The sequence below is a fragment of the Colletes latitarsis genome, chromosome 13 (genome assembly GCF_051014445.1).
Source record: "Colletes latitarsis isolate SP2378_abdomen chromosome 13, iyColLati1, whole genome shotgun sequence".
NCBI lineage: Eukaryota > Metazoa > Arthropoda > Insecta > Hymenoptera > Colletidae > Colletes > Colletes latitarsis.
The window spans coordinates 14,199,343-14,223,044 of NC_135146.1; the positions used below are offsets into that span (position 1 = coordinate 14,199,343).

At 36.0% G+C, this 23,702-nt stretch overlaps 3 protein-coding genes across 6 annotated transcripts; 1 reads left to right on the forward strand and 2 right to left on the reverse strand.

The window, feature by feature from the left end:
* Window positions 1–250: 250 nt before the first annotated feature.
* Window positions 251–12,126, reverse strand: Qtc (GRIP domain-containing protein quick-to-court). 3 transcript variants are annotated; one of them, XM_076780417.1, is made up of 8 exons: window positions 11,688–12,126; window positions 9,855–10,388; window positions 7,048–7,326; window positions 6,420–6,965; window positions 6,102–6,338; window positions 5,858–5,953; window positions 5,043–5,144; window positions 251–3,662 (listed from the first exon to the last, which is right to left on the reverse strand). In XM_076780417.1, the coding sequence occupies exons 2-8, from the start codon at window positions 10,344–10,346 to the stop codon at window positions 3,453–3,455; spliced, it is 1,962 nt and encodes a 653-aa protein (XP_076636532.1). In that variant the 5' UTR covers window positions 10,347–10,388; window positions 11,688–12,126; the 3' UTR covers window positions 251–3,452. The 3 variants fall into 3 exon arrangements, with proteins under 3 accessions (XP_076636532.1, XP_076636533.1, XP_076636534.1); XM_076780418.1 differs by lacking the exon at window positions 11,688–12,126 and adding an exon at window positions 11,044–11,062; XM_076780419.1 differs by lacking the exon at window positions 5,043–5,144.
* Window positions 12,127–12,407: 281 nt separating this feature from the next.
* LOC143349339 (uncharacterized) lies at window positions 12,408–13,708 on the reverse strand. Its single transcript, XM_076780515.1, has one exon. The coding sequence runs from the start codon at window positions 13,246–13,248 to the stop codon at window positions 12,529–12,531; it is 720 nt and encodes a 239-aa protein (XP_076636630.1). The 5' UTR covers window positions 13,249–13,708; the 3' UTR covers window positions 12,408–12,528.
* A 607-nt stretch (window positions 13,709–14,315) lies between these two features.
* LOC143349286 (uncharacterized) lies at window positions 14,316–23,163 on the forward strand. 2 transcript variants are annotated; one of them, XM_076780410.1, is made up of 6 exons: window positions 14,316–14,777; window positions 18,399–20,459; window positions 20,783–21,103; window positions 21,664–21,897; window positions 21,968–22,429; window positions 22,739–23,163. In XM_076780410.1, the coding sequence occupies exons 1-6, from the start codon at window positions 14,763–14,765 to the stop codon at window positions 22,757–22,759; spliced, it is 3,114 nt and encodes a 1,037-aa protein (XP_076636525.1). In that variant the 5' UTR covers window positions 14,316–14,762; the 3' UTR covers window positions 22,760–23,163. The 2 variants fall into 2 exon arrangements, with proteins under 2 accessions (XP_076636525.1, XP_076636526.1); XM_076780411.1 differs by having other exon boundaries at window positions 21,974–22,429.
* Window positions 23,164–23,702: the final 539 nt, after the last annotated feature.

Consider the following 23,702-nt stretch of genomic DNA (forward strand, 5'->3'; position numbering starts at 1 on the left):
CATATACAAATGTAATTTAGTATCGAAATTCGTATGCTTAATACATTTAAAATTTTTATAACTCTTGAAAAATTAATTTGATATAATAAATAAATTAACAATACGATAGAATTTGATGGATTTTATTTATATAATCACCAGAGCATAAAACAAAAAATGAATAGTACCAATAAAATTCACGTTGCCGTAAAGAAGATAATATAGAATTATTTTACGATCTAGCACCACAAACTGAAAACTCATTGCACTGTTTGTAGTTTAATATTTAGCTTATTAATTATCACAACTGTTTCTTTATACAAAACATAGGGTTGCAGTAGTGTATAGTACAATAGATAAAAGTGCAAAAGGTCCTATTATCTGCTTCCTTAATAATGGAAACACGTGATTCTGTTACTTTCCATGTTTTACATATATATATATATTTTTTTTTTAATTTTGCACGCAATACTGTGTATAAATAAGTTAACATAGAAACTTAATCGTTATGTACCGGGTATGTTGATTTAGATATTAGGCCTAGTTTTCTACATTACAGAAGAGGAACTTTACAGTAATGGTTACACGTATATTTTACATTAAAGATTTTGGATTAGAGATGTGAACACTGTATTTTTTGAAAATAATATTTTGTATTTATTTTAATTATTCGTGATATGCATGAAATACGTCAAATTCAAATATTGTTTAACAAAACTAGTTGCAAAAAGCGTTCATATTTCTATTACAGATACATCTTAAATACACACATTTAAAGGAATTCACCCTAGCACTAGTTGTCATTTTATAATTTATTTTCGACAGCTTTTAATAAGATAAAGCTACTGGGACAATTAAATTATTTTCTGATACCCTTGATAGTACTTTAGAAGTATGACTCTAATGAAATTTCGAAGATGAAGTAACTATCGCGTACTGAAAGTTTAATATCTAACGTTTTTGAATAGCAACTCTGGACAAAGCAAAGCATAAACGTTTCTCCCTTGCAGTCTATACTGCTAACGTTTTCATAATTTTCGACCATTTATTAAGTGTATCTTTGGTTTAACCTAATGATAAATATAGTGACTAATAACTTCAAGACGCGTGAAGCAGAGTCGTAACAATTGTAATAAGAAATGTGCTCTTAATCTTCTTTCCCTGACGTCCATAATTAGTTTCTGTATCGTACTTCCCTCGTAACATTTATCTAACTTGACATAACAGGCGAATAAAAAGGCAAGATATTTCCGTCAGTCTCTAAATTGTTTCCTTATCTGGACGCCATATTACCAGACTGATATAATTTAATATTTATATATTTTATAATAGATAGACATGTATGTATATTTAAATTAAATAATTTTGTAACATGTGATCAACGAAATAGACAATTTACACAACGACGAGTTATGTGTATACACATTCTGTTTCCTATCCTTTATCACAAGATTGGAATACATATTGTCTTTCTCGTACAATGTAAATATAAACTTATGTATTTAGTCTTTTGCATTGAAATAATATAAATCATATTTACTTTATACACTTTTATGTCCAGTTTTCAATATTTAATATATTAAACTTATAACATCGAGTATATTTTAGTAAAAACTTTATCATAATATATTATGTAGTGTACATATTATAATTAATAATATGTATAATAGCATCAGGTGTCTGTATGTACACATGTACATCTATACGTATATACATAATCTTTGATAATTTAAATATAAGTTCGTACTAATTTCTTTTATCTACACAATTTATTAAATATGTTATACATTTGTTTGTCACCCTGTGTACGTATAATACGAACGTGTTATGTAATCAAAATTGTTACTGTACACTTTAACTATATTAATTAATAACTTTAAATCTCAATGCAAAGGATTAAATTACATACTTCAATTTTTCCTTATACTTACATCGCTTTACTTTATTTTTTACCTGTCATGAAAGTAATTATAACAGTGCAAAAATGTTGGAATTACGTTTAAAAATAATGAAATAAAATTTTTAAATTTAAACAACTTAAAAAAAGGAATTTCTATTAGAATTACGTAACTAGTACATATAGTCAGTTGCAAATACTCGTTTAAACAAACATTGCTTACAAGTAAGAGAACTTGTTTTGTTTGTAAGGCGGGAAAATGTTAGATCTGAAATTTTGAGAAAAAGTACCACATTGTATTGTGTAAAATATCAAAAATTTAAATTTAACCCATTCAAGTGGATATAGTTATAAGTTCGAAAACATTTGTAAAGACTGTAAAACCAAATATTGCTATTATTAGCAAAGAATCAACTTACAATATAAATGGAAGTGGCTTTAATTTCGAAATATATTTTGGACGGACATTGTGTGATGTTAAATCATAGTCAGTTGAAGCTACTACTGTTCAATCTTTGTCTTCTTTTATTCTTTATCACCTCTTTATTGTATATTAAAGTCACGCACTGGTGCTTTTGGATCATAAATATGCAACCAGTTTCCTAACATGTACATAACAGCTTCGAAAATGAGGAAACTTTCAAACTTCTGCTTTAAAGATTGGTTTCGACAAGAATACCCGCCAATTATTGTAGAGAAAAGATTGTTATTATTTAATTCATGAATAGCATCATTATTTGGCAGCAGATGTCAAAATTATTTTTTAATTTTTAGTACTGTAAAGGATTAAAATATTTTTTCAATATTTCGAAGATATTATCAAAAATATGAAAAATCAGAGTTTGGAAAGTTGTTGCACCCCTAAAGCTTGGTTTTTTACATCAATACAAAATAGTAATGTTTCTACAAAACAAAAGATAGTAAATTATTTCTACAAAACTTCAGATTTTTATTACTATTATGGTGTATTCGTATGGGTCTGTTTATCAATTGCGCTATATTACGTTAGCATGCAATAAAAAAAAGTTATTTTCTCCTGATGTAGTCATCAATACATCGTTGATAATGACGAGAAAAAGTTAATTTTAGTTGGAATAAAAGAAAAGCTGTGGCATTATGAAAAAGTGGAAGACAAGCACGTTGACTGCTTATTAAAGTGTGTATAGAAACATTTTCACAAAGTTAAATCTTTGCTTATTATAGTTGTATACAAAATACAATGCATTTTGTAACCGAAAAACTATTTTCCTAGTAAAAATACCGAACATATTGTATAAGTAAAAAACAGAATTGTTCAAGTGCCTGAAGTGTTAAAAATCTATATTATTTTATCCAAAATTTGCATGCTTTTAATTTTCCCGTATTTTCAATGGTTGGTCATCAGGTAAGTAAATTAATATGATATTAGCATACAGGAATTTTTATATTGGTATAGAAGTTTTTAAGTAAAATGTAATTAAGGTATAATTCCTACCTGAACATATATTTTTGTACCAACTTTCACTAAAAACGTAGAATAAGAGGTCTCAAACCCACATGTCTATCTGGAATGAAATTTACTATTTAGAAGGCTGTATTACTTTCTTGCTGATCGATGTATTTTGTCGATATTGTGTTTCTCAGCCTCTGTGAATCCCAGAATGCTTTCAATGGCATTCAGATGACCATGATGATTTTCTTTGTCGGTTAGGAAATAGTAGATCGCCGATTTTAGGAACTGCAAAGTGATCTCTGGATCAAGGGCACCTTGATTACTTCTCGTTTCAACGATACGTCGATACATCGCCTGTTGACCAAATTAAATTTGTTAATTATTTACAAGTAATAAATAATTCTTTCCTTATATCCCATGTGTTGCATTTTCAATTATCTACATTCCTCAGTAGTGAATTTTCGTGAACATTAAATCGAGATGTAACATATTACATAAAATGAAACTAGAAAAAGTGTTTGTACTACCGTAAGCGTAATTTATTTTGTATAATCTTCTAGATTTAATACTAGTATAATGTTTATTTTTTATATAAACGGTGCAAGCATGTAACGCTTAAGCACGTGCAAACTTACATCAACTAAAAGATAATAAGAGGCTGTTTCTTCCAAGTGTACTGGATAATCTCCCCGAATTTAATAATAATGCATAATTATATGAACCAACTACATTTGTGCTTGATAATTGGCATGCAATCGCTGTGGCGAAGCATTTAATAATAAATACATTCTTTTGCAAAAATGCTTTTATAATATAATTAAAAATGGTAACACGAAGATCGAATTCCTGCTTCTATAGTCTTTAAATTTATTGCTCAATAGGTACATATTACAAGTTGTCATTTTTAACAAATACAGTAGTGCCCACATAAGTGTCCGCGACCAATCCAGAGGCGTGGTCACTTAAGCGGGCACTACTGTACTATACTGGCTATGTTGATTATATAACGTTAATTAAACTAATTTTTATTACTCGAAAATGTATAACTTTGTTATTTACTTAGAAAACTCATGCATAGCATGAACACCAATTTTCAGAATAATAGTTAATAGCTTTTGAAAAATTCAAGTGCTACCAAGAGTTTTGATACGTAATGTTAAGAATAAAAATTCATGAACGCTAAATTTGCATTAATCGACGTACTATTTACACATTTATTTGATATTTTATATTCATGCTTGAAAGACAGAATACACATAATATACAGTAGAATGAAAAATCTCTTTAATATCTAACTGACAACTTAATAGTTTTTAAAAAGAAAAGTTTATTAGTTAAACACATTAATAAAATTACGAAAAAAATAAGAGTTAAAAGATGGGGAATATAATATCAACATTTACGTATATTATGACCATGTATAGCTGCAGGATACAAACAAACATGTAACAGAACGAGGCCTACTTAAAGAATAAAATTTGCTAACTCAACAACTATGTATCCTTATTTAGGTACACAGAATAAACATTCTGCACAACAAACAGTATTTCCGAGACGATAAAGATACGTACACTGTCTTGCAAAAGAATTTGTAAAATGCAGAAATAGAAAAGGAGAAAGAGGGAGGAGTATAAAAGTTGTTTGTGCATCCTTTATGTGAACAAGTACAACGCAGATGCTTAAGAAACAGTGGGTAAGAATTGCATCGCGTGACAGTTCAGCAGAAATACAGACCTTACGTGTGCCAAGGACCCAGAGAGAAACAGCCTCCTGAGCACTTAATAAAGTGTGGCTACGATCGGCTGAAATGTGAGGTTCAGGCGAGTAGCTTGTGTCCTGGAGTGTGAGCGGCGACCAAAAAAAGTGGCACATTATTAGTACAAGAGAATCGTGAACTACGGAGCCGTACGAAAAGTGATGCACGATACTGTGATTTTCAAATTTTATCGTTTCTTTAACTTTTGGGCCAATTTGTATGTCTCCTCTTAAATTTTCGTTGCGCGTCAAAATGTAAAAAATTGAAATTTCTCTTGAAAAAAGTATAAAAATTATTCACTACGCCACATAGGAGGAGGGTAGGATTAATGTGTATAATTGATCAATACTGTCGGAATGAGGGAGAGGAATATCTAAAGAAAAGCTATATGATAGACAAACAATATCTACAGACAACATATAAAATGTCTTATTTTCTGACTTTTAAAACAGTATTCTTGAATCCAAGATTAAAATTATCGTCCGTATTATAAATAATAGACTACAGATAGTCATTTTTGTATGTTTTGCTGCTGTAAATGACTAGAAAGATTTTTTAAAATTAGTAATGCATTTTAATATTACTACGACCGGTAGAATAAATTTTAGTATATTATGTTAGAAATGTATTCCATGCTATTTTATATAGTCATAAAAATAAAGCTTCAATCGTAAATGATGTCAAGCACAAAGAATTATATAATTCCGTTTTTAATGTGCAACGTGTGTAATATCGCTATTGTAATATTGACAATGTAAATATTTAAATAAACCGATTTAAATAAAAACATTACCTTAATATTTTCTAATTCCGCTTGTGTAACTGTTAGTTGTTGAAGTAGCTCTGCAACAGTAACTTTTGGTGGCGTTTTATGTGCGTGTTCAAGTATCTAAAATTACACATAGGAAACCTAAATATTGATTGCAGCTTATGACTAGAAACTCAAGAAACACGGTGGTTAAAACTTGTGGAAAATTATTTTATCAAACTATTTTTTTGTTCTTTTACTAAATAATAAAATTAAAAATATATGTTACCTTATCAGCTTGTTCTATGCGCGCCGCTTCTTGACCTTTGGCATACATTTTCAGGTACATTTGTTTATTTCTCTCCTCTTGTTCATGTAACAAAGTCTTTTGCTCAACTAGTTCTGCTTTCACAGCCTCTAATTCCACTTCTAATTCATGAGCTCGAGTTTCCGCAGCGTCGACGTTTGGTCTAATTTCGCAATAACGTGTATTTACTTCGGCCAACTGATTCAGTAAACTCTCAATCTAAAATTTAAAACCAAAGTTGTGCTTTATTTCTCGACGATTACAAACTTTCAACTCAGTTTATCCTATAACGAAACATACCTTGTCATTGTGCTTTTCCTTGAGTTCTTGAAGCTCGTCAACGTGTCTGCGGTGCATTTCCTCGATCCTACTTTCGTAATGATTCACCAATTTGCGTCTCTCTTCGTCTCTTTCCGGTGTTTCTTCAGCTGATGTGGTATATGTATCGGAAGTAGTGTCTTCGGCAACTTTATTAGGCGTTGTGGCAATATTAATGGTTTCTGGCTGTGCTTCTGGTAGATACACCGAGTCTTTCGAGTGGATAGATCCGTCTTCGAAATGACCCGAGTCCGCCAGAGAGGAAGGTAAATCGGAATGGACACGTTTTTCTGGAGTATCTGGACTTGCGATTTTCTGTAGTGTACCCTCGTCCGGCAAATCCTTGGTTGGGGATTCTGGCGAGAATGGATTGTTTTCTCGTACGGTAAGAGCATCGCTGCTATCCGTTCTCTCATCTGGACTGTTCAGAGACGCTTTATACAATCTTAATTCCACCACCTCTTTCGTTAACCGAAAGATTTCTTGATCCTTTTCCTCGATTTCTTTTCGTGCTTCTTTCAATAGAGCCTGAACAAAATAACTTCAGTGTTAATTCTCTATTTCTGGTTAGTGTAATAAAACAAAGCTTGCATGTTTGCCCAACTCGTACCTGAAACTTCCTAACTTGTCTAGATGCTCTTTGGGTAGGCGTGAGGTACTGCTCATTGTCACCGTTATGATTGGAACAGTGAACAACGTATTTTTTTGATTTACCGGACCATGTGGTACCGTTGAAGGCAAAGGTAGCATGCTCACAGGCGCTTGCGGTACTGCAGGCACTTCCGTAACTTTTTATACTTTCCGCATCGCTATCATCGGCAATTCCTGTACTTGATCCTGCGGAGGCCGCGTGTCCAGATCGCGGCCTCGCCGGGGTCAATGAAAGGCTCTACAACACACGAAAATATTCTATTAATATACAATAAAATAATTTGATGATAAGTACACGTTGGGACTTACAAGATACACCTTGTGTTAATTGTTAAACAATACGGTACTGTGGCGTTGCTCTGCTGAGGGTAGGAACTCTGAGAACTTATCGTAGGAGAAAAGGAAAGGAGGGATACGTTTCGTCTAGGCCTGTTAGTGGACTCATCAGTAAGGCCCTGCTTTAGACGATAGGATATTGGGAATTATACAATAAGAACCGAGGGGTAGAGCGCTTGTGAGAGCGCGACCCCTCTGGTGGTGAGCATGGAAGGCGACGTCACAGTACAACAGACATTCATTATAAACACAATTTTACATCATGAAAGAACGCTGTTCACTATAAAAAAAAGAAGATGGCTTGAAAATATTAAATAAAACCTTTTTTTTCCATATGCTGCCTTTAAATCATTCAATATTATTTACTTGTATCAAAATTTCTATTAATTTTTTCACACTCGGGGTTGTTAGGCGTTTAGGAAACAATACGTGTTAGATAAATACTGATATGAGACCGTTATTTGATAGTTTTCTATCAAATGGCACAGGTCTTTTTCAATCGGTACGCTGGTCTCCTTCCTCTTTGAGCTGACCAAGAATTTACATGGCTAATGCAAGTCCTTCGGGTCACCGATTTAAGCGAAACCTTGCACACTTGTACATCTAGCCATCCTGTTCAGAAAAATGGACCATTATAGTGGCAAACGCTCAATACTTTTTTTATCACTTTAATTCTAATCTTAATTTTTTATTTATTTTCTATTAATCGATGAAAATCGTGAGGTAGAGGCTTTTAACATTCCGATTTTTTACTATGACTGGATGAAAATTTACTGATCGAGGAAATTATTACGTCATCTGTGAGTTTAATTTTATCTTATCAATTATAATATAAACAGTGTTAACGTAACGCGAGGCGTTCGAAGAAGCCGTCGGCAACGAGATCGCGGATCAAAGAGCCTACATCAAGATGTAATTAATACCTACGCGATAGGTTTTGTATTTCTCGTATATTTATTTAAACGTTCGCGGCGAAGCTTATAAATAGACAATATACGGTTTCAATTTTTCGTCGATTGTCCTTGCGTTAAGTAATTGTACGGATGCAAATGTGTAGAGATCCCCATCAGCTATTAAAATCAACACTCGCTGAGGGTCAACTGCGCGAGTTTCTGCCGCGTTGCAGATTCATGCGTCGAAAATTCTACAAAGTAGCATCGTTCCGGAGATGTTTTCGTAAAAGTACACGGAATAATTCCAAATAATTCCACGATTATTTTTCAACGTATCCACGTTCGCAATTAAATAATTTAAGACATTATTACGTTTATCGGGATTAAAGGCCAATTTCCGTTCCACTATCTCTCCGTCGTTCTTAAAGCGTCAACAAGTATTGACCATAATCGCTTTTTCACGGAATCTAGAAACGATCAGAGCGCCTCTTTGTTCCCTTATCTATGTATACCAACGGTTCGAAGCATAATTAATAGTTTAAAATTTGCTGCGCCAAGCGTTACTCGTCTTTTCTTTGCGAAGGCACACATAACCATTGATGCAATTTTTTTCTAAACTATGCGTTGCTTATTAGGACAAGAGAAAATGGAAAGTTGCTTGTCTGTGTTGCCAGCCTTTCAATTCCACAACAGTTTGACCGTTTACGCTTAAAGTTGCACCGAAGAAAATGTACAAGGCCACCATTTTTTCGCCGCCGCTCAGATAATGCAAACATTAAGATAACAAAGTTTTAAACTTTAAATTGGTAATTTATATTGTCCAAACGTGTAAAACAAAACGAACGATACGCGATAAAAAAAAAAATGAAAACAGATATTGATGTATACGACTTTGATTACTATTACGAATTTTATAACTTATTTGTATTTTATATGAATAACGAAATATTTATAATTTAATATCACTGAATAATGCTATCTTTAAGTTGAACACAACATAATTCTTATTTCATTCGGTTGTTAACGGCTTATTTGCAAACACAATTGTTTAAGAAGATAAAAAATGGTTTATACATATAATAGCATTCTTAATTTTACGCGTTTATCGTGTTTACATTGAAAATAAAAGAATATCTGTACATATGAAATAAACATTTCCAAGCAATGCAATGCCATTTTACTCTTATCTCAATAGTAAACGTCCATCTATCTTTATGACAAAGTTAATACAACAAACGATATCACCGACGGAACATTTACTTTCAGTTTAGCGTGGCAACATTTTACGCAGATTAGATCCGCAAGCCTGTTACGATTTCTATACAATTATCGTTGCATCCTTAATCTCTGATAAGCGTCCAGTTACATCCGAAGTCATCCGTAGGAATAGAGATATACTGATAAGATACGATCTGCGATCTATATCAAACCGAGTATAAAACGTAGTATCTGCTACGGACGTAGTAAATCAGCGATTCGCTCGTAGAATGATATAAACAAGGTTTTGTTAACGAATGTAAGTGTTGGTGACACTCACGAGAGAACGTTGACGCGGTGATTCAGTTCCATTCTCCGTGATGACAGGGAAAATGTGATGGTCCAGATGATGGTGTTGCTGGTGTTGCAAAAAATTCAAGCGCCGATGCTGGTGATGGTGTCTGGTCAGACCCGCGGTGGCCGCGGTACTAGATAGTGGCGATGGTTGATTCGGCGAAACCCTTTCACCGCGTATGCGCATGCTCGCCGAACGACGCAGACTTGTAGGCGAGGGTCGTGGTATTCGGGAGTCCCACGGAGAGGCTACCGAAGGTATCGAGGGTGATGAAACGGTACCCGTTGCAGTTCTGCTCGTGCTAACCACGTTGCAATCGGCATTGACCTTGGTCGTGTTGTCGTCGATACATGTTGCTGGCGACGTAGGGGCCAATTCTATCGCGGAAGCTTCATTGGTATTGTTTACATGGGTCGAGGAGCCTGGATGCATCGATTGGAGAGAATGCAAGGACCTTTCGCTACCGTGACGAGCCATCCTGTTTTGGTTCACAGCTTATCTCATCGCTTTACCGATTCCCTGCACAACAATCGAACATTTCGTTTAGTTTCGGACAGAACGAAGGGCGGGACACGTAGTTCGATTTGTTCGAAAAATTTCTACCCTCGAGACTCGCTTAAAAAAAATTCTTTTTACATGTAAATATTAATTGCGTGGTTGTATGTAACACACGGCAGATGAAGTATCGATGAATAGTACTAGATAGTATGCTTTTCTAAGTCATCAATATAGAAATGTTTTTCGAAATATAAAATTACATCAAAATACACGTAATTTATTAAGCGAAACTTTATTATTACAGGTCTCGTTTGGAACAGCCAATCTTTTCCAGTACGTTCAGCTGTAAATTATTTCAAGATTGTAACGTTTCTTTTGTTAACGGATAAAATAAAATTTGAACTAAGAACAATCGTATTAAAGGAATAATTGACAATTGAAAATGTTCCAAACTGTTTTGCAGAACACGTAGGGACTTTGTTTAAATGCAGTTGCGTGAAAGTTAACGCACAAACGTTTAATCGCAAAAGCAATAGTAAACATGGCTTCGTATTCGTTTTCGGTCATGTCGATCTCAACACCCCCTTATCTTTCTAATATACACCTGATAACGTCGTATGCGTGATCACGTATCAATAAGACTAACATAACCTCAATGAAAGGCAAAGTGACTTACGAGTGCTTTTACACAAGTGCACAGCTGTTACGAAAGAAGAATGCGGAATTCTGACAGCAACAGCGCGATTGTTTTCAGAACTACATATACCGATATTTTGCTTTGCATACGATATGAATTTATGTCAGTCGTGTCATTGTATTGCACTAGGTCGATGAATTAGAACAGTGAAAGGTCTATTTGAATGAAGTAATCGATCATTCGGTGTCCTATTTCAAGACATGCTGCAGTATTATGCAGCGTTCACATTATCCTGACAACGATAAAAGACATATCGTTTTTCATTTGTTTATCACATTATATATTTACCGACGATTAACTTGTAAACACTAGTAATATCTGGTTTTCTGCAAGATTGATTCCTATCGAGCTTTAAATATCTCGAATACTTCATATTGGGAATATTTCAAGTAACGCAAAAGTATTTTATAACTGCTGTTGGCGAATTTTTTCTTCGCGCAGGAACGTGCTCTAAGAAAATTTAGATCGACACACGCATCGTTGATTAAATAATTTACATAAATGAAATCCATGCGTCTCGACACAATACCGATTTCGCAAGACTCTTATTATGTACTGTGTGAATGGGAAATAATTACCAATTAGAAAGTAGTAATTAACGCAACTACGGAACCGTGTCTTACCTTCGAAACATAAATTTGAAATGGTAACAGTGTCCCCCCCTTGTGCGAGTCTTCAAAGGATTCTAGCATTTATTACACACACGTGTATTGTAACTATACAGTCATGAGCTTCGAAACGAAAATAAAACACGGAAAAATCGCAGTCGAGGAAGATTCGGTTTCACTATTAATTTGTGCCACGCGGGCTTATCGAGCGTAGAGATTGAACATAGCTACGAATACTAATACAGCGGTCAAAGATCTCTTACACCATGTAAATTACAGGTGTACGTTCATAGTAAGACGACTACTGTCTGCAATTTATTAAAAGTATATCCGTAGGAACACAGCACTGTACACTGATTACATCGTAGAACTTTTAATACTTTATATACAGTTATGAAAAACGTGGCCACTACGCGAACGTCAACCACCTACGATCCTGACGCGACTCGTGGAAACAAACACTGTTACGTTATAGCGGCAGAAAATCACGAGATGTCGTATCGCGCGTACCGATCATTGACAACGTTGCTATGTCAACTTGCTGGCGCCATCTCGCGGCAGCTTCCTCAAAATGGAATATAATCGACCATGGATAAATAATTTACTCGATTAACCTAATTACATCAATTATTCAATTGATCAAACACCTAAATATTTTAATCGATTTGTTAGAATGCATTTTACGAGTACTGGACAATTTTAGAAATTTAAATGAGTGATTTTTTAGTTATTCGGATCAATATATTTCATTTACAAACTTCTCTTTATACAACGAAAGGTACGATAAACATATATTAGTAGTTATGTTGGGCAGATCACCCGAATCCGACATTAATGATTATTATCTACGTGTATTTTAACTAGTACACGGATAAGTCGTTGGAAGAACACATTTTTGGACAGTTGGGTTGAATACTAGAATGGTTGGGCATGTTAAATTAGTATAGTTGATGATAGTTGTACCGTCCACGTAACAATAATAATACATTTTACAACTGGAACCTGGAATTGGGAATCTACCAGTTGTGAGACACGTAGGTTTTGTTGTTGTTGTTGATGTCGTTGGTACTGTCGATGATGATGAAACTGGCGCTTTCGTTGTAGGTGATGACGAAATTGGTGCTGTCGTTGTAGGTGATGACGATACTGGCGTTGTCGTTGTAGGTGATGACGACACTGGCGTTGTCGTTGTAGGTGATGACGACACTGGCGTTGTCATTCCAGATGATGACGATACTGGCGTTGTCGTTCCAGATGATGACGAACCTGACGCTAACGTTGAAGACGCTGCTACTGTTGATGTAGGTGGCGTTGTTTGCGTGCAAGGGTATTGTGTAGATGGCGTGCAGTAACCCGTTACAGGAGAAAATACCGTCGAAGGCGCACATTTGAATTCGTACGACACGAGTCCAACACCATTAAAAATACACATGTAATAATTTTGACATGTCCCATCAACGATCTCAAACGAGCCTTGCTTTGTGCATTTTTCCGGGGAAGCGACCGCTTGAAATATTCCAAATGGAATGAAATTAAAGACGTAAAGGATCGTCACCGCAACGTGAAAAACGCTCATCTTCTATAGCACACTGTTCTACGGACACTGTCGATATGATCGTTAATTTGCCCGTTGTTGCAAATATATTACCTTCATCGAGTTTATTGTTTTATAGCATCTGATAAGGAATCGGTTAAACGTTGAGCAAATATAATTTTTATATGCCTTGTAATACCTTCTTTGTAAGCAATTTCGGATTGTCCTCTGCTAGTATACGTAATAAATCGTTACTTGGGCAGAAATCGGTTTCCTCGTGAATCGTTTCGTGTTATTCGTCCGCTATAAATCCCTCGCGATTGAATATTCCGGGTGGCGCATTCAGAGTACGTGACTCTCAATTTTTTATTCTACCTTTTGTTTATACTCAGCGCCTCACGTCACAATCATCTCTCGAATAGTCACTCGACAATAATAGCGTGCAGCGTTATGAAACAGCTTTCGTACGTCTTATATAAAGAATTGTATTCGTTCCAAAACCGATGAGTATTGTAGAGAAACATTTTAATGTTGTACATATACTATAAAGTGTAATTTTGTTTTATTAATACAAAATTTCGATGCACACAATGTATATTTTGTATATGTATAGCCTATTGTGGAATTTCCCCTCAACATATATTTCTCATTATATTATATTATATTTCGCCTTTCTTTATTATATTTATTTTCTTCGTAGTTTTATATAATTATATTTGTGATTGTAATTGCTGCATGTTATTATATTTTGCCTCTCTTTGCTGTATTCATTTTCTCTGCAGTTTGATATTACAATTAAGACATTAAATCTATGTTTTTCATCAGTGTTGTCCCAAACGCCTTAAATGCATGCCTTGCAGTAAGTATATTTTCATTTTATACTTTTATCTGTAGAAAACCAAGGTAAGGTTGAATTCTAGTTTCAGTTATTTGAAAATACTGTTCGTTTGGTCAGTTGAGCAGTTTCTCCGAGCAACCTTAAAAGCCAGATGGGTCACCCCCAGCGCCGAATTGTTCTCCAGCAGGGGGTTCGCAGGTAAGGGAATTTTCGTGCAGGTATCCAATGTGGGAGAGATCGGTAGGTAGAAAAGGAGTTCGATTCTTCGGGAGCAAGAGAAAGGACAAGAAGATAGAGGAAGAAGGAAAACGAGAAAGAAGGAAAGAAGGAGCAAATGTATATAAGCGACTTGCATGGAAGACGCTCCAATGGACTCTCTCTTTGACCCTAGTGAAGTGTGCACCTTTCTTTCCGTTTTTCTTCGTTCTCCTTCCTCTTCGAAGTTCCTTCCATACGCTTCTTGCACCGGTGTCCTTGTTCGCCAATTTTTATCCTGACGTGAAAACGCGATCCGCTACGCGTAGATCTCGATCGTGTGTTGCAAAAATGGAACGTTGAATTCACGCATTTCGTCCAGCCGTCCTCCCCTTTTCGAAAACCTCAACTTCGCGACGCTTTTAAATAGTTCTCGACCGAATATAAAAAAAAGTGTGACAAACTCTCTGATATTGTTCTTGTGATATGCTCTCGAGGGAAACCTCGATTAAGCCGGAGAAAGATGGATGTTCTTCGAGTGAGTACAATACAATATTTCCAAACAATCGAAATAAAAAATAAAATTACATTTATTCTCGTTTCGATAGTTTGAATCGTAAATTTGTTTTATAAAACCGTGTCGTACCTATGGGGGTAGATGTTCGACTTTTCCATCGTAGATCTTCCGAGGCGAAAGCTAAACTGACGAAGATAAATCGCTGCTTCCAGATAAATTCAGTTATCAGCAATAAATCTCTGCAAAACTTTCTGAACGTGCATTTTGCAAATCAGCAATGTCGCCATTTAATTTCCATATATTTTTCATTCATAAGTTCGTCTTCTTGATCTAAACAAAAATTGTTTTTATGTAATTGTCAGTTCTTAATAAATTTAGTTATTAGCAATAAATCTGTGCAAAACTTTCTGAACGTACATTTTGCAAATCAGCAATGTCGCCATTTAATTTCCATATATTTTTCATTCATAAGTTCGTCTTCTTGACCTAAATAAAAATTAATTTTAAAATACATGTTTTTATAAAATTGTTAGAATAAAACACATACATACTTTTTTATGTAGAATTGTGCATAAAAGCACCTGATTTATCATGCAGAACACACGTGGCGAAAGTTAAATGTTACGAATTTAAAGTCTGGCAACATGACAATTTGACGATATGTACAGATTTAACTATTTTACGAAACCCGCTTTAGCGAAACTGATAAAATTTTGTTTTTAATTTCAATTGAAATTATTTAATTGCACTTAAATATAATAAAAAGTATATCAAACAAGGTGATTACATAAAATCTATAAAATATGAAAAAAAACTGATAAATTTAAAACTATTAAACAGTTGCTGTTTGAATTTATATATTTTTGTAGCGCAAGCTAGTTTTTGCGTTCAGAGAAAATATCTCTCAGAGGGAATTCTTTTACTTGGTAATTTATTACATTGAAACGGAGGAACAATGGAGGGAGGACAAAGAGAATTAATTTCGACGCATATCCGTTTGCAAAAGTTGTCGAAAGTCGGAACCGATCTGTACACATCGTGAATTACCAATTGCGCGTGGTCCAACAAGGACGACGTGAATGATGCGAAGAAAACACATGCTCAGCGCTTTCGAATGATCCTCGTTGTTTGGCATAGTGCCAACAGAGGAGCGAAACTCTTCCGTCTACGACCTAAATCTGTCGCTTTCCGTTTGCACGTTTCTTCGCCTTATCATAGTGTCAATACAAATTTTCTTCGAACGAGCTTATGTCCTTATGTCCTTATTTATTAAGTACCAGCGCGACTCGCGCGAAATGCATACCAGTCGCCTCTCACGGAAGAATGAATGCATTATAGCACCGCGTAACATTAACGCGACTGTTTCGAATTTTCTTTTGCACCGACTTCGGTCGCTTATTGTCACATTTAAGAGAAAATGTGTTGGGTAAAGAAAATTTTTTTATCATTTACCACCGGATTTCCAGTAAACAGAACCTTCCTGTTACAAAGTATGTCTGTCATCGTGACTTAACCGGAAAGCGATACGGAGATATCATCAAATATTACATTGCAATAACGATTTGACATTTTCAAACGTTGGCAATATCCTATAAAATATTTTAATCCCTTTGAATTAAATGGTAAATAATAAGATTTCATTTGTAGTAATCAATAGCTTCTAGATTCGTTGTTAGAAACAAAATTAAAATTATTATCCTGGGAATTAGGAAGGTACCTATCTTACCATCCTACATTACCGATATCTCATAAAAATTTTTCAAAATAACATGATCGAGAGTATGATGTTACTACCATCGTCTGTAAAAATAAGTCTACGATAAAAATTCACATACATAAATGATAAGAAGCTTAATATTTATATATATATTATTAATATTACTTTGAAGCTAGTGAAATTTAATGGCTGTTATCTCTTCAGTTCGTTCCCCTTTGTATATATCGGACACGAGAGTGTGGGACAATGAAAGCCAGTGAGAAGGAGCGAGAGCAAGCGAGGTATATTTAATATGGTGTAAAATCGTGACAACTTCCGAGGGAATTTTATGATACCTCGACAAATTGCTCGAGCTAGGCGGCTGATACTCTGGACTCTTTGGTTCTTCGACGTGGTCAGCAGGTGTCATAAACTGAAAAAAGAAATAAGTTTATAGCATTAGAATTGCAGTAGGAAGATTCTCATTATTGGCATTGGTTAGTCCCTATTAACTTTGGCATTCATTCAGGCGCATGTGTCGCTCACACGCGTGCACAAACACCTCGTATGAACGCGTATTATACAGATTACATGCAACCGCATATTACATCTTCTCACTATAGGTCGACTCTCGTAATACCCACAGCCCACTTACCTACATTATCCCTGCTACGCTGCTGTCTCTTCCATATGCTCTTGCTATTACTCTGTGTGAACCACCTACTCTTCAATGGAAAAAGAGATTCATCCGAAACGTGACTATCTACATACCAGTTTTCCATTAAGATCAAACGATAACGTGATTTTTAACAATTCAATCATCTAATAGTAATCCTTAAATTTCTATATTTGGAATATAGAAAATAAAATAAATATTATTCTAATCTTAAAACTTTTTCTAAATAAACTAGATTAATTTATCTTCACCTTATCCACAACATTCTGAGCATTCAAGAAATCTGCAATTTATCTTATTACCAATATGATTTAATTTTTTTTAGATAATTAATTTAGATATTAACTGTATAATGCTCAGAATAATGTGTTCTTTGAGAAAATAACTTGTCGCGTTGGCCAGGTAATTCCTTGGTCCAAAATTTTTTAAGAACATGAATTATTCAATCATCGTAGGAAATGTAAAGCGCACTTTGACGTTAGTAGGTTTAAAAGTGATATGAGGTGACTATTCGTTTTTTTTCGTTCGTTCACTTTCTTACGTAGTTCCGGTTCTCGTCGCACGTACGGTCATTCGCGAATACTCTCGTTCTCTCTCGTACATCTGCATATTTCACGGCAGTGGTAAAATAGCACACCAAGTCACATAGGAACACCATTGAATCCGTAGCTCGTGAGAAACTCGTAAGCAATAGTTGGTCGCGCAAATCTTCACTGGACTTGATTTTATGCCGTGCTTGTTCCCCTTTCACTTCTAATCTTCTGTTTCCAATAGTTTCATTAAATAAATATTCGTCGTTAGCCTTAACGAGCATTTTATTTAATACTTTCAGCTATAATAAATAAATAAATGCTCCATTTTAAGGGTCCATTGCTGTCTAGACTGTCATTCTTTCGGCCTTTGTGATTTTTTTTTTAATGCTAGGTAGGTCGTTTTGCATTGAGATTTTGCAGATATGTATATTCATCCTATAAGCATGTACGGTATTTTTTTCATCGAGAAATATTGAACATTGTGGGAGTTACAAATTCTTGTTTAATGGCTCCCCTGAAAAAGATGCTCCACTGGCTTTGATCCCCTAATCTGAAACAAAGGGGGTAAAATATCTTCGTTAGAAAGGATGTAAAAAAGATGAAAGGCGCTTGAAGTTTCGAATTTCCATTTGTTAACCTTTGGCATTTAAAAAAAAAATAGTAAAACTCAATATTGTTAAAAATCTCTAGTTCCAGCTATAAATCCTTAAAACAACCATCGACTTGTACGGTTACAGGTGTCGATATTACTCCTGATGGTCGTTGCATGCAGTACGTCAACGTTGAAAAATGATCGAGAAGCGTCCTTCGGTAGTGGTCGAAATTATATTCGTCGTAGTCGAAGAATAGCGTTGAACGAGTATCTCGTTCCACCCCCACCGCCACGACATCATCCGGTGAGATCTGGGAGGGTAGCCAATCCTCAGCCAACAGAAGCTCCGGGATACTTCTCGAAATTCATGGATTGGATAAATCCTTTCGGTTATGGTTCACCATCCCCTCAACATTCGAAGTCTCCTCCAAATCTTGAACCTTCTTTCTCCCCTCAATCTCATCCTCCACCATTCAACGTCCATCCTGGCTCTCCATCTGGTCCATCTCTGCAACCTCCTCCTGGTCCACCACCCGGTCTACCTTTGTACCCTCCTCCTGGACCACAACCCAATTTACCTTTGTACCCCCCTCTCAGCCCACCTCCAAGTCTACATTCTGTTCCAATTCTTACACCTCCTAGTCAGCATCCTGGTGTAGGTATTGCTCCTCTTGGTCCACCTCCTGGTCAACATTCTGGTTCGATCGTACCCCCTCTTGGTCCACCCCCTGGTCCATATTCTGGCTCGCTTGCACCTCCCCTGAGTACACATCCGGTTCTACCACCTCATCCCAGCTCTTTACCAATTTACAACGCTCCTCCGCTCGCCCTGCTCGATGTAAGACCCTTCGTTCTGCCTCCAAAGAACAATCAATACTTGCCTCCAAACAAGGGGAAGCCCTGCAATCCCTGTAATAAGTTTCCATGGATCCCCATGCAAGATGGAGGTCTTCGTCCCGACGTCTATCTTCCTCCACAACTTTCAAACGGTTATCTTCCTCCTGCTGTCCAAGCACATCACGATGCCCAACACGCAGCCTCGCACGAAGTCAGAATCCCAGACTTTTCTCACGCCCAGGCACATCAAAATGGGCAACAAGGCGTGGTTGGATCGCTACCAAACCCCCAGTTGTATACTGGCCCGATGCCTCCGCTGTACAAGGCAGAGCCTTTCAACCGACCATCGAGTCCTCACACGGAAAACGTGGCCCATTTGGAACCACCTCCTCTACCCGTGGTGCCTTCGACCGGTCAACACGCGAATCCACAGATCGACAACGAACGCTTTAATATTCGCGACAATCACGATCTGACGTCCAGCGGGACGCAAATAAATCAAGGACACGCGAGTGTCGTGCCACAGAATCACGAAACAGAGATCAACGAACAGTTCGAGGACCACAAAGAGTCGTTTGGTATTGCCATTCCCGATAACCAACCGCCCATTTCCGACCAAGGACAGGATGGAATATTGAATCACCCTGTACTAGATAATCAGCAGGTTATTACCAGTTTTGGATCGTCTGGTGTCGAGAATCAAGGTTTCAGCGATCAGGATAATGATTTCAATTACTTGCCACCAAATGCTTTTCACGATCAGAGCGTCGAGCACTTGAATTATCAATATTCTGATGACTTGTCGCCCAGCAGTAGCGTCGTCAAAGACTCTCACGCGGTGACGCAAGCACCCCCAGCGAGTAGTCCTTCTACCAACAAAGATCCTGTGCATTTTGAAGAATCGCCACTCCTGGATCTCACGCAGAAGAGCGAAAGTCGTACTGACAAACAGTGGCCACCGCCTACAGCCACTTACATCGATAACACGGCAAAAACCACTGCAAATTACAATTTGCAAACTAGCAACGCGTTAACCGATGATTCGCCAAGCTTCACGAAACCGATCGAGACTTATTCCGCGTCGAACATACAAAATGGCGACGGCGTTTCCACGCCATTGGCCGTAGATTTTTCCGAACATCGATATATCGAAACGTCGACGAGTAATTCTCGTTACACAGGATTTTCGTGGCCAAGTTTATCGTTGGACGTAGCTAACTCGAAGAACGAATCGTTCGAGAATGGTACGTTTGTGGATCCCCTTGTTCGGTGGCGCAATTCTTCCAGAGAAGTGCAAAATTCTGAACAAGGTAGATTAGATTCGAACGATTCTGTTCAGAGACAGCAAAATGTAAAAAGAAATAAACAAGTAAGCAAAACTGGTGAGATTTAAGGGGGTATTCTGGTGTGAACTTTTAAAAATATGAATTTCTTTCAATATAATTTGACTATGTTTGAGAGTACGCAGGGCCGCTAATTTTAACTCTTTCTCGCTCAAAAAATTTTGAAATATCACTGAAATATGTATAAATAAGTCCTGTAAATTTGACTGCAAAAGGTCTTATAGTTTATTCGCAAAAAATTCTCCAAGAAAACGATTCACACTAGAAGACTTTCTAGCGGGGGAAAAAGTCCTAACTTGAAATCTGTTGCATGATATTGTCAAAAATATAATAAATAATACAATTTTAGGTACAAGTTATTATACCGTATACGTCGGAATATACACCGATACCGTTTCAACAATCTTACGGAGATTGGAGCGTTAAGAACAACCACGAGAGAACGCAATCGAGGAAAGCTCCTCCCTCTCGCGATACAAGCGATAATTACGTTCAACAGGAATCGAGAAACGAGATTCGACTAATAAATCAATTGCAAACACAATTTAATTTAAATGATTCCAATAAACTGAGTGTAAAGCAATCAGATGCAAGACCTGCTACGACAAGAACAAATAATTCTATCGATGTGCGCAGGTTACAAAAAAATATTGATAACTGGACGATACAAGTAAGATTGATCGATTTGTCAATTATCTTGTTATAATGTATAATAGTCACGCACAGGGTGTTCGGTATATGTATGGCAAAAATTTAATGGGAGATTCTGGAGACCAAAATAAGACGAAAATCAAGAATACTAATTTGTTAATTGAGGCTTCGTTTAAAAGTTATTAACGTTTAAAGTTCCGTCTGTAGCGCGTGACAGTGGTTCTCACTCAGCATGACAAACTCTAAACTTTAAACGTTAATAACTTTTAAACGAAGCTTCAATTTAAAAACTACTATTCTTGATTTTCGTCTTATTTTGATCTCTAGAATCTCCCATTAAAATTTTTCCACAAACCAAGAATTGGTTCAGCAGTTAGGAGTAATATCCTTAAATTTTTAATAAAAAAACAGTACTAAAATAACATTATATGTCGCATATATTGTTCTACAATAGTCATCCCTATTAATCTCTATCAAATAAATTCGGTATTTTGAAATATGTCTCCCATTAAATTCTTGCCATATAGATGCTGAACACCCTGTACGATATGCATAGAATAACGTCGAATTTTTATTCAGGAATATTCAAAGTTCACAACGTCCAGTACAGTCTTGCCCAGCTCCTTGCATCCCTATCTATTGCCATCAAAGAAGATCCCAACGGAGTACTTAACGACGACAGAGCCTGGCGATCACACAAACGAATCAAACGATAAGAACGAAAGTGTGAAGACGTACTCGTTGGCTGGATTTAGTTTCAACGAAGTGGAACACGAGGGTTCCGCGAGTAATCACATCGAAGAATCTCGAGCGGTAATCTATCAGCCAACAGAAATTATTTAAGGATCGATGGTAGGGGGAGTAACTAAATTTTTGTTTATAGCCTCAGAAAGTCGTACGAATAGAGAGCTCTAAATCGACTACGAGTATCTCGGAAAGTACAGATAAGTCCACGACAAACGAAAAGTCGACGTGGGACGGATACTCTGTATTGATATCGCCTGTCAATAAAGAACGAGTTTACGTGGTGACGCCACAGCCGGTACCATCAACGTCTGCCAAGAGCAAACTCGACAAGCAAAAAGCAAACGAGGATCGAACAAATTCGAGCAACTCAAAGAAAAGCGAAGAGAGTTTGAGCGAGTTTGAGGCGATTGAGAAAGCTTACCAAGTGCTTCCCCAGGCGGTGAACAATCTTGCTGTCGCGTCTACGGGGAAGGAGGACGTTCCGTTATGGGGGATCATGGAGCACGAAGAATTTGCTTCGTTGAACTTGGATGAATCTGGCGACGAATCGGCTGGGGACATCTTGGATGGACCGGTGCTTTACTCTGGACATTCGAAGGTAATATTAGTTTTTTAAAAAGTCCTGTAAACAGAGTGAAAATTTAATGGGAGATTCTATAGGCAAAAATGAGACGAAAATCAAGAATAGTAATTTTTTAATTGAGGCTTCGTGATGGAGTTATTAACGTTTAAAATTCCGCCTGTAAATAGGCAACCTGCGTAGAGCTGCGTACGCGCGACAGTGGTTCTCACTCAGCATGAGAAACTCTACTCACTGACTTATCGACAAAGTTACAGTTTCCTGAGTTATCAATTAAAAAATTACTATTTATTTAATGTGTAACATTTATAGATGTATTATTTCCAGGTTTCTCGAGCTAAACGATGACATGGAGGTACATTTAAAATACAGAGGCTCAAAAACAATACTTAATAATTGTGAATAAATAATCGACTGATCATCTACGTCTTCTAACATTTGAAGATATTCCTGTTACTTTGAAAGTATTTTACGCCGAATGAAATAATTTCGGTGTTCTAAATGCAAGTTTAGAACATTGCTACGGCCAGTGAATACTTATGCACACTTGTATCGAGCATAAGTCAACTAGTAAACAATATGTAAAATATAAATAGCTAACTTTGTAAAAAGATACAAAGAACACTAAGTCTTCGATAAGCGTAATTATTTTACATCCTTTTATAATAAGGAAAACTGTAGTTATTACGAAAATACTATAAAATTATAAAAATCCCTTTCATTTACTTACTCGAATTTGTTATCTTGTAAATATACGCAAAAGCTGAGATTTCATTCGTATGATAAATAGAATTAATTTTAATTGTAATTATCGATAAATTAACCTGTAAATTTCGCAATTAGAATTGTATAATAGCAACAAAATTAATAACACTTGATCATCATATATAATAAATGGAACGCTTTCAAACATCACTCGACCATTAAATTTCTTGTGATTGAAACTCATTCTATTGTTTTGTGTCCACTATATAGTTACATGTAAACGTTTTTATATTATTTTATTTTAATGTAAAATGTTTAATAATAGACGGCTTATTAAACTGCTGGTACGTTTATGTTTGTTTTTGAAAATTTAGTTGATTACACGCTGGTCGATCTTGCAATATTTTTTCCTGAACGCGTAATCGTTCGTTTTCCCTTGTATCGTCACATTCGATAATTTCCCTTATTTGGTAGTCGGCCAAAAGAAGTTGGCCATTCGTATTCAGATGCCAGAGCGACGCACATTCATACATATTCCGTGTGCTGTCGGATTGACAATGTTTTAGACTTTCCCGATTATACAGTG

Bases quoted from the DNA above. Each gene is read 5' to 3' on its own strand.
- Qtc (XM_076780417.1), bottom strand. From the start codon at position 10,346: ATGGCTCGTCACGGTAGCGAAAGGTCCTTGCATTCTCTCCAATCGATG. The intron at 7,327-9,854 runs GTGAGTGTCACC...CGTGTGTTGTAG, and splicing joins CACCGCGTCAACGTTCTCTC to AGCCTTTCATTGACCCCGGC. The intron at 5,145-5,857 runs GTAATGTTTTTA...CTCACACTCCAG, and splicing joins CGGAATTAGAAAATATTAAG to GACACAAGCTACTCGCCTGA.
- LOC143349286 (XM_076780410.1), top strand. The intron at 20,460-20,782 runs GTAAGCAAAACT...ATACAATTTTAG, and splicing joins ATGTAAAAAGAAATAAACAA to GTACAAGTTATTATACCGTA. The intron at 21,104-21,663 runs GTAAGATTGATC...ATTTTTATTCAG, and splicing joins TTGATAACTGGACGATACAA to GAATATTCAAAGTTCACAAC.
- LOC143349339 (XM_076780515.1), bottom strand. From the start codon at position 13,248: ATGAGCGTTTTTCACGTTGCGGTGACGATCCTTTACGTCTTTAATTTC.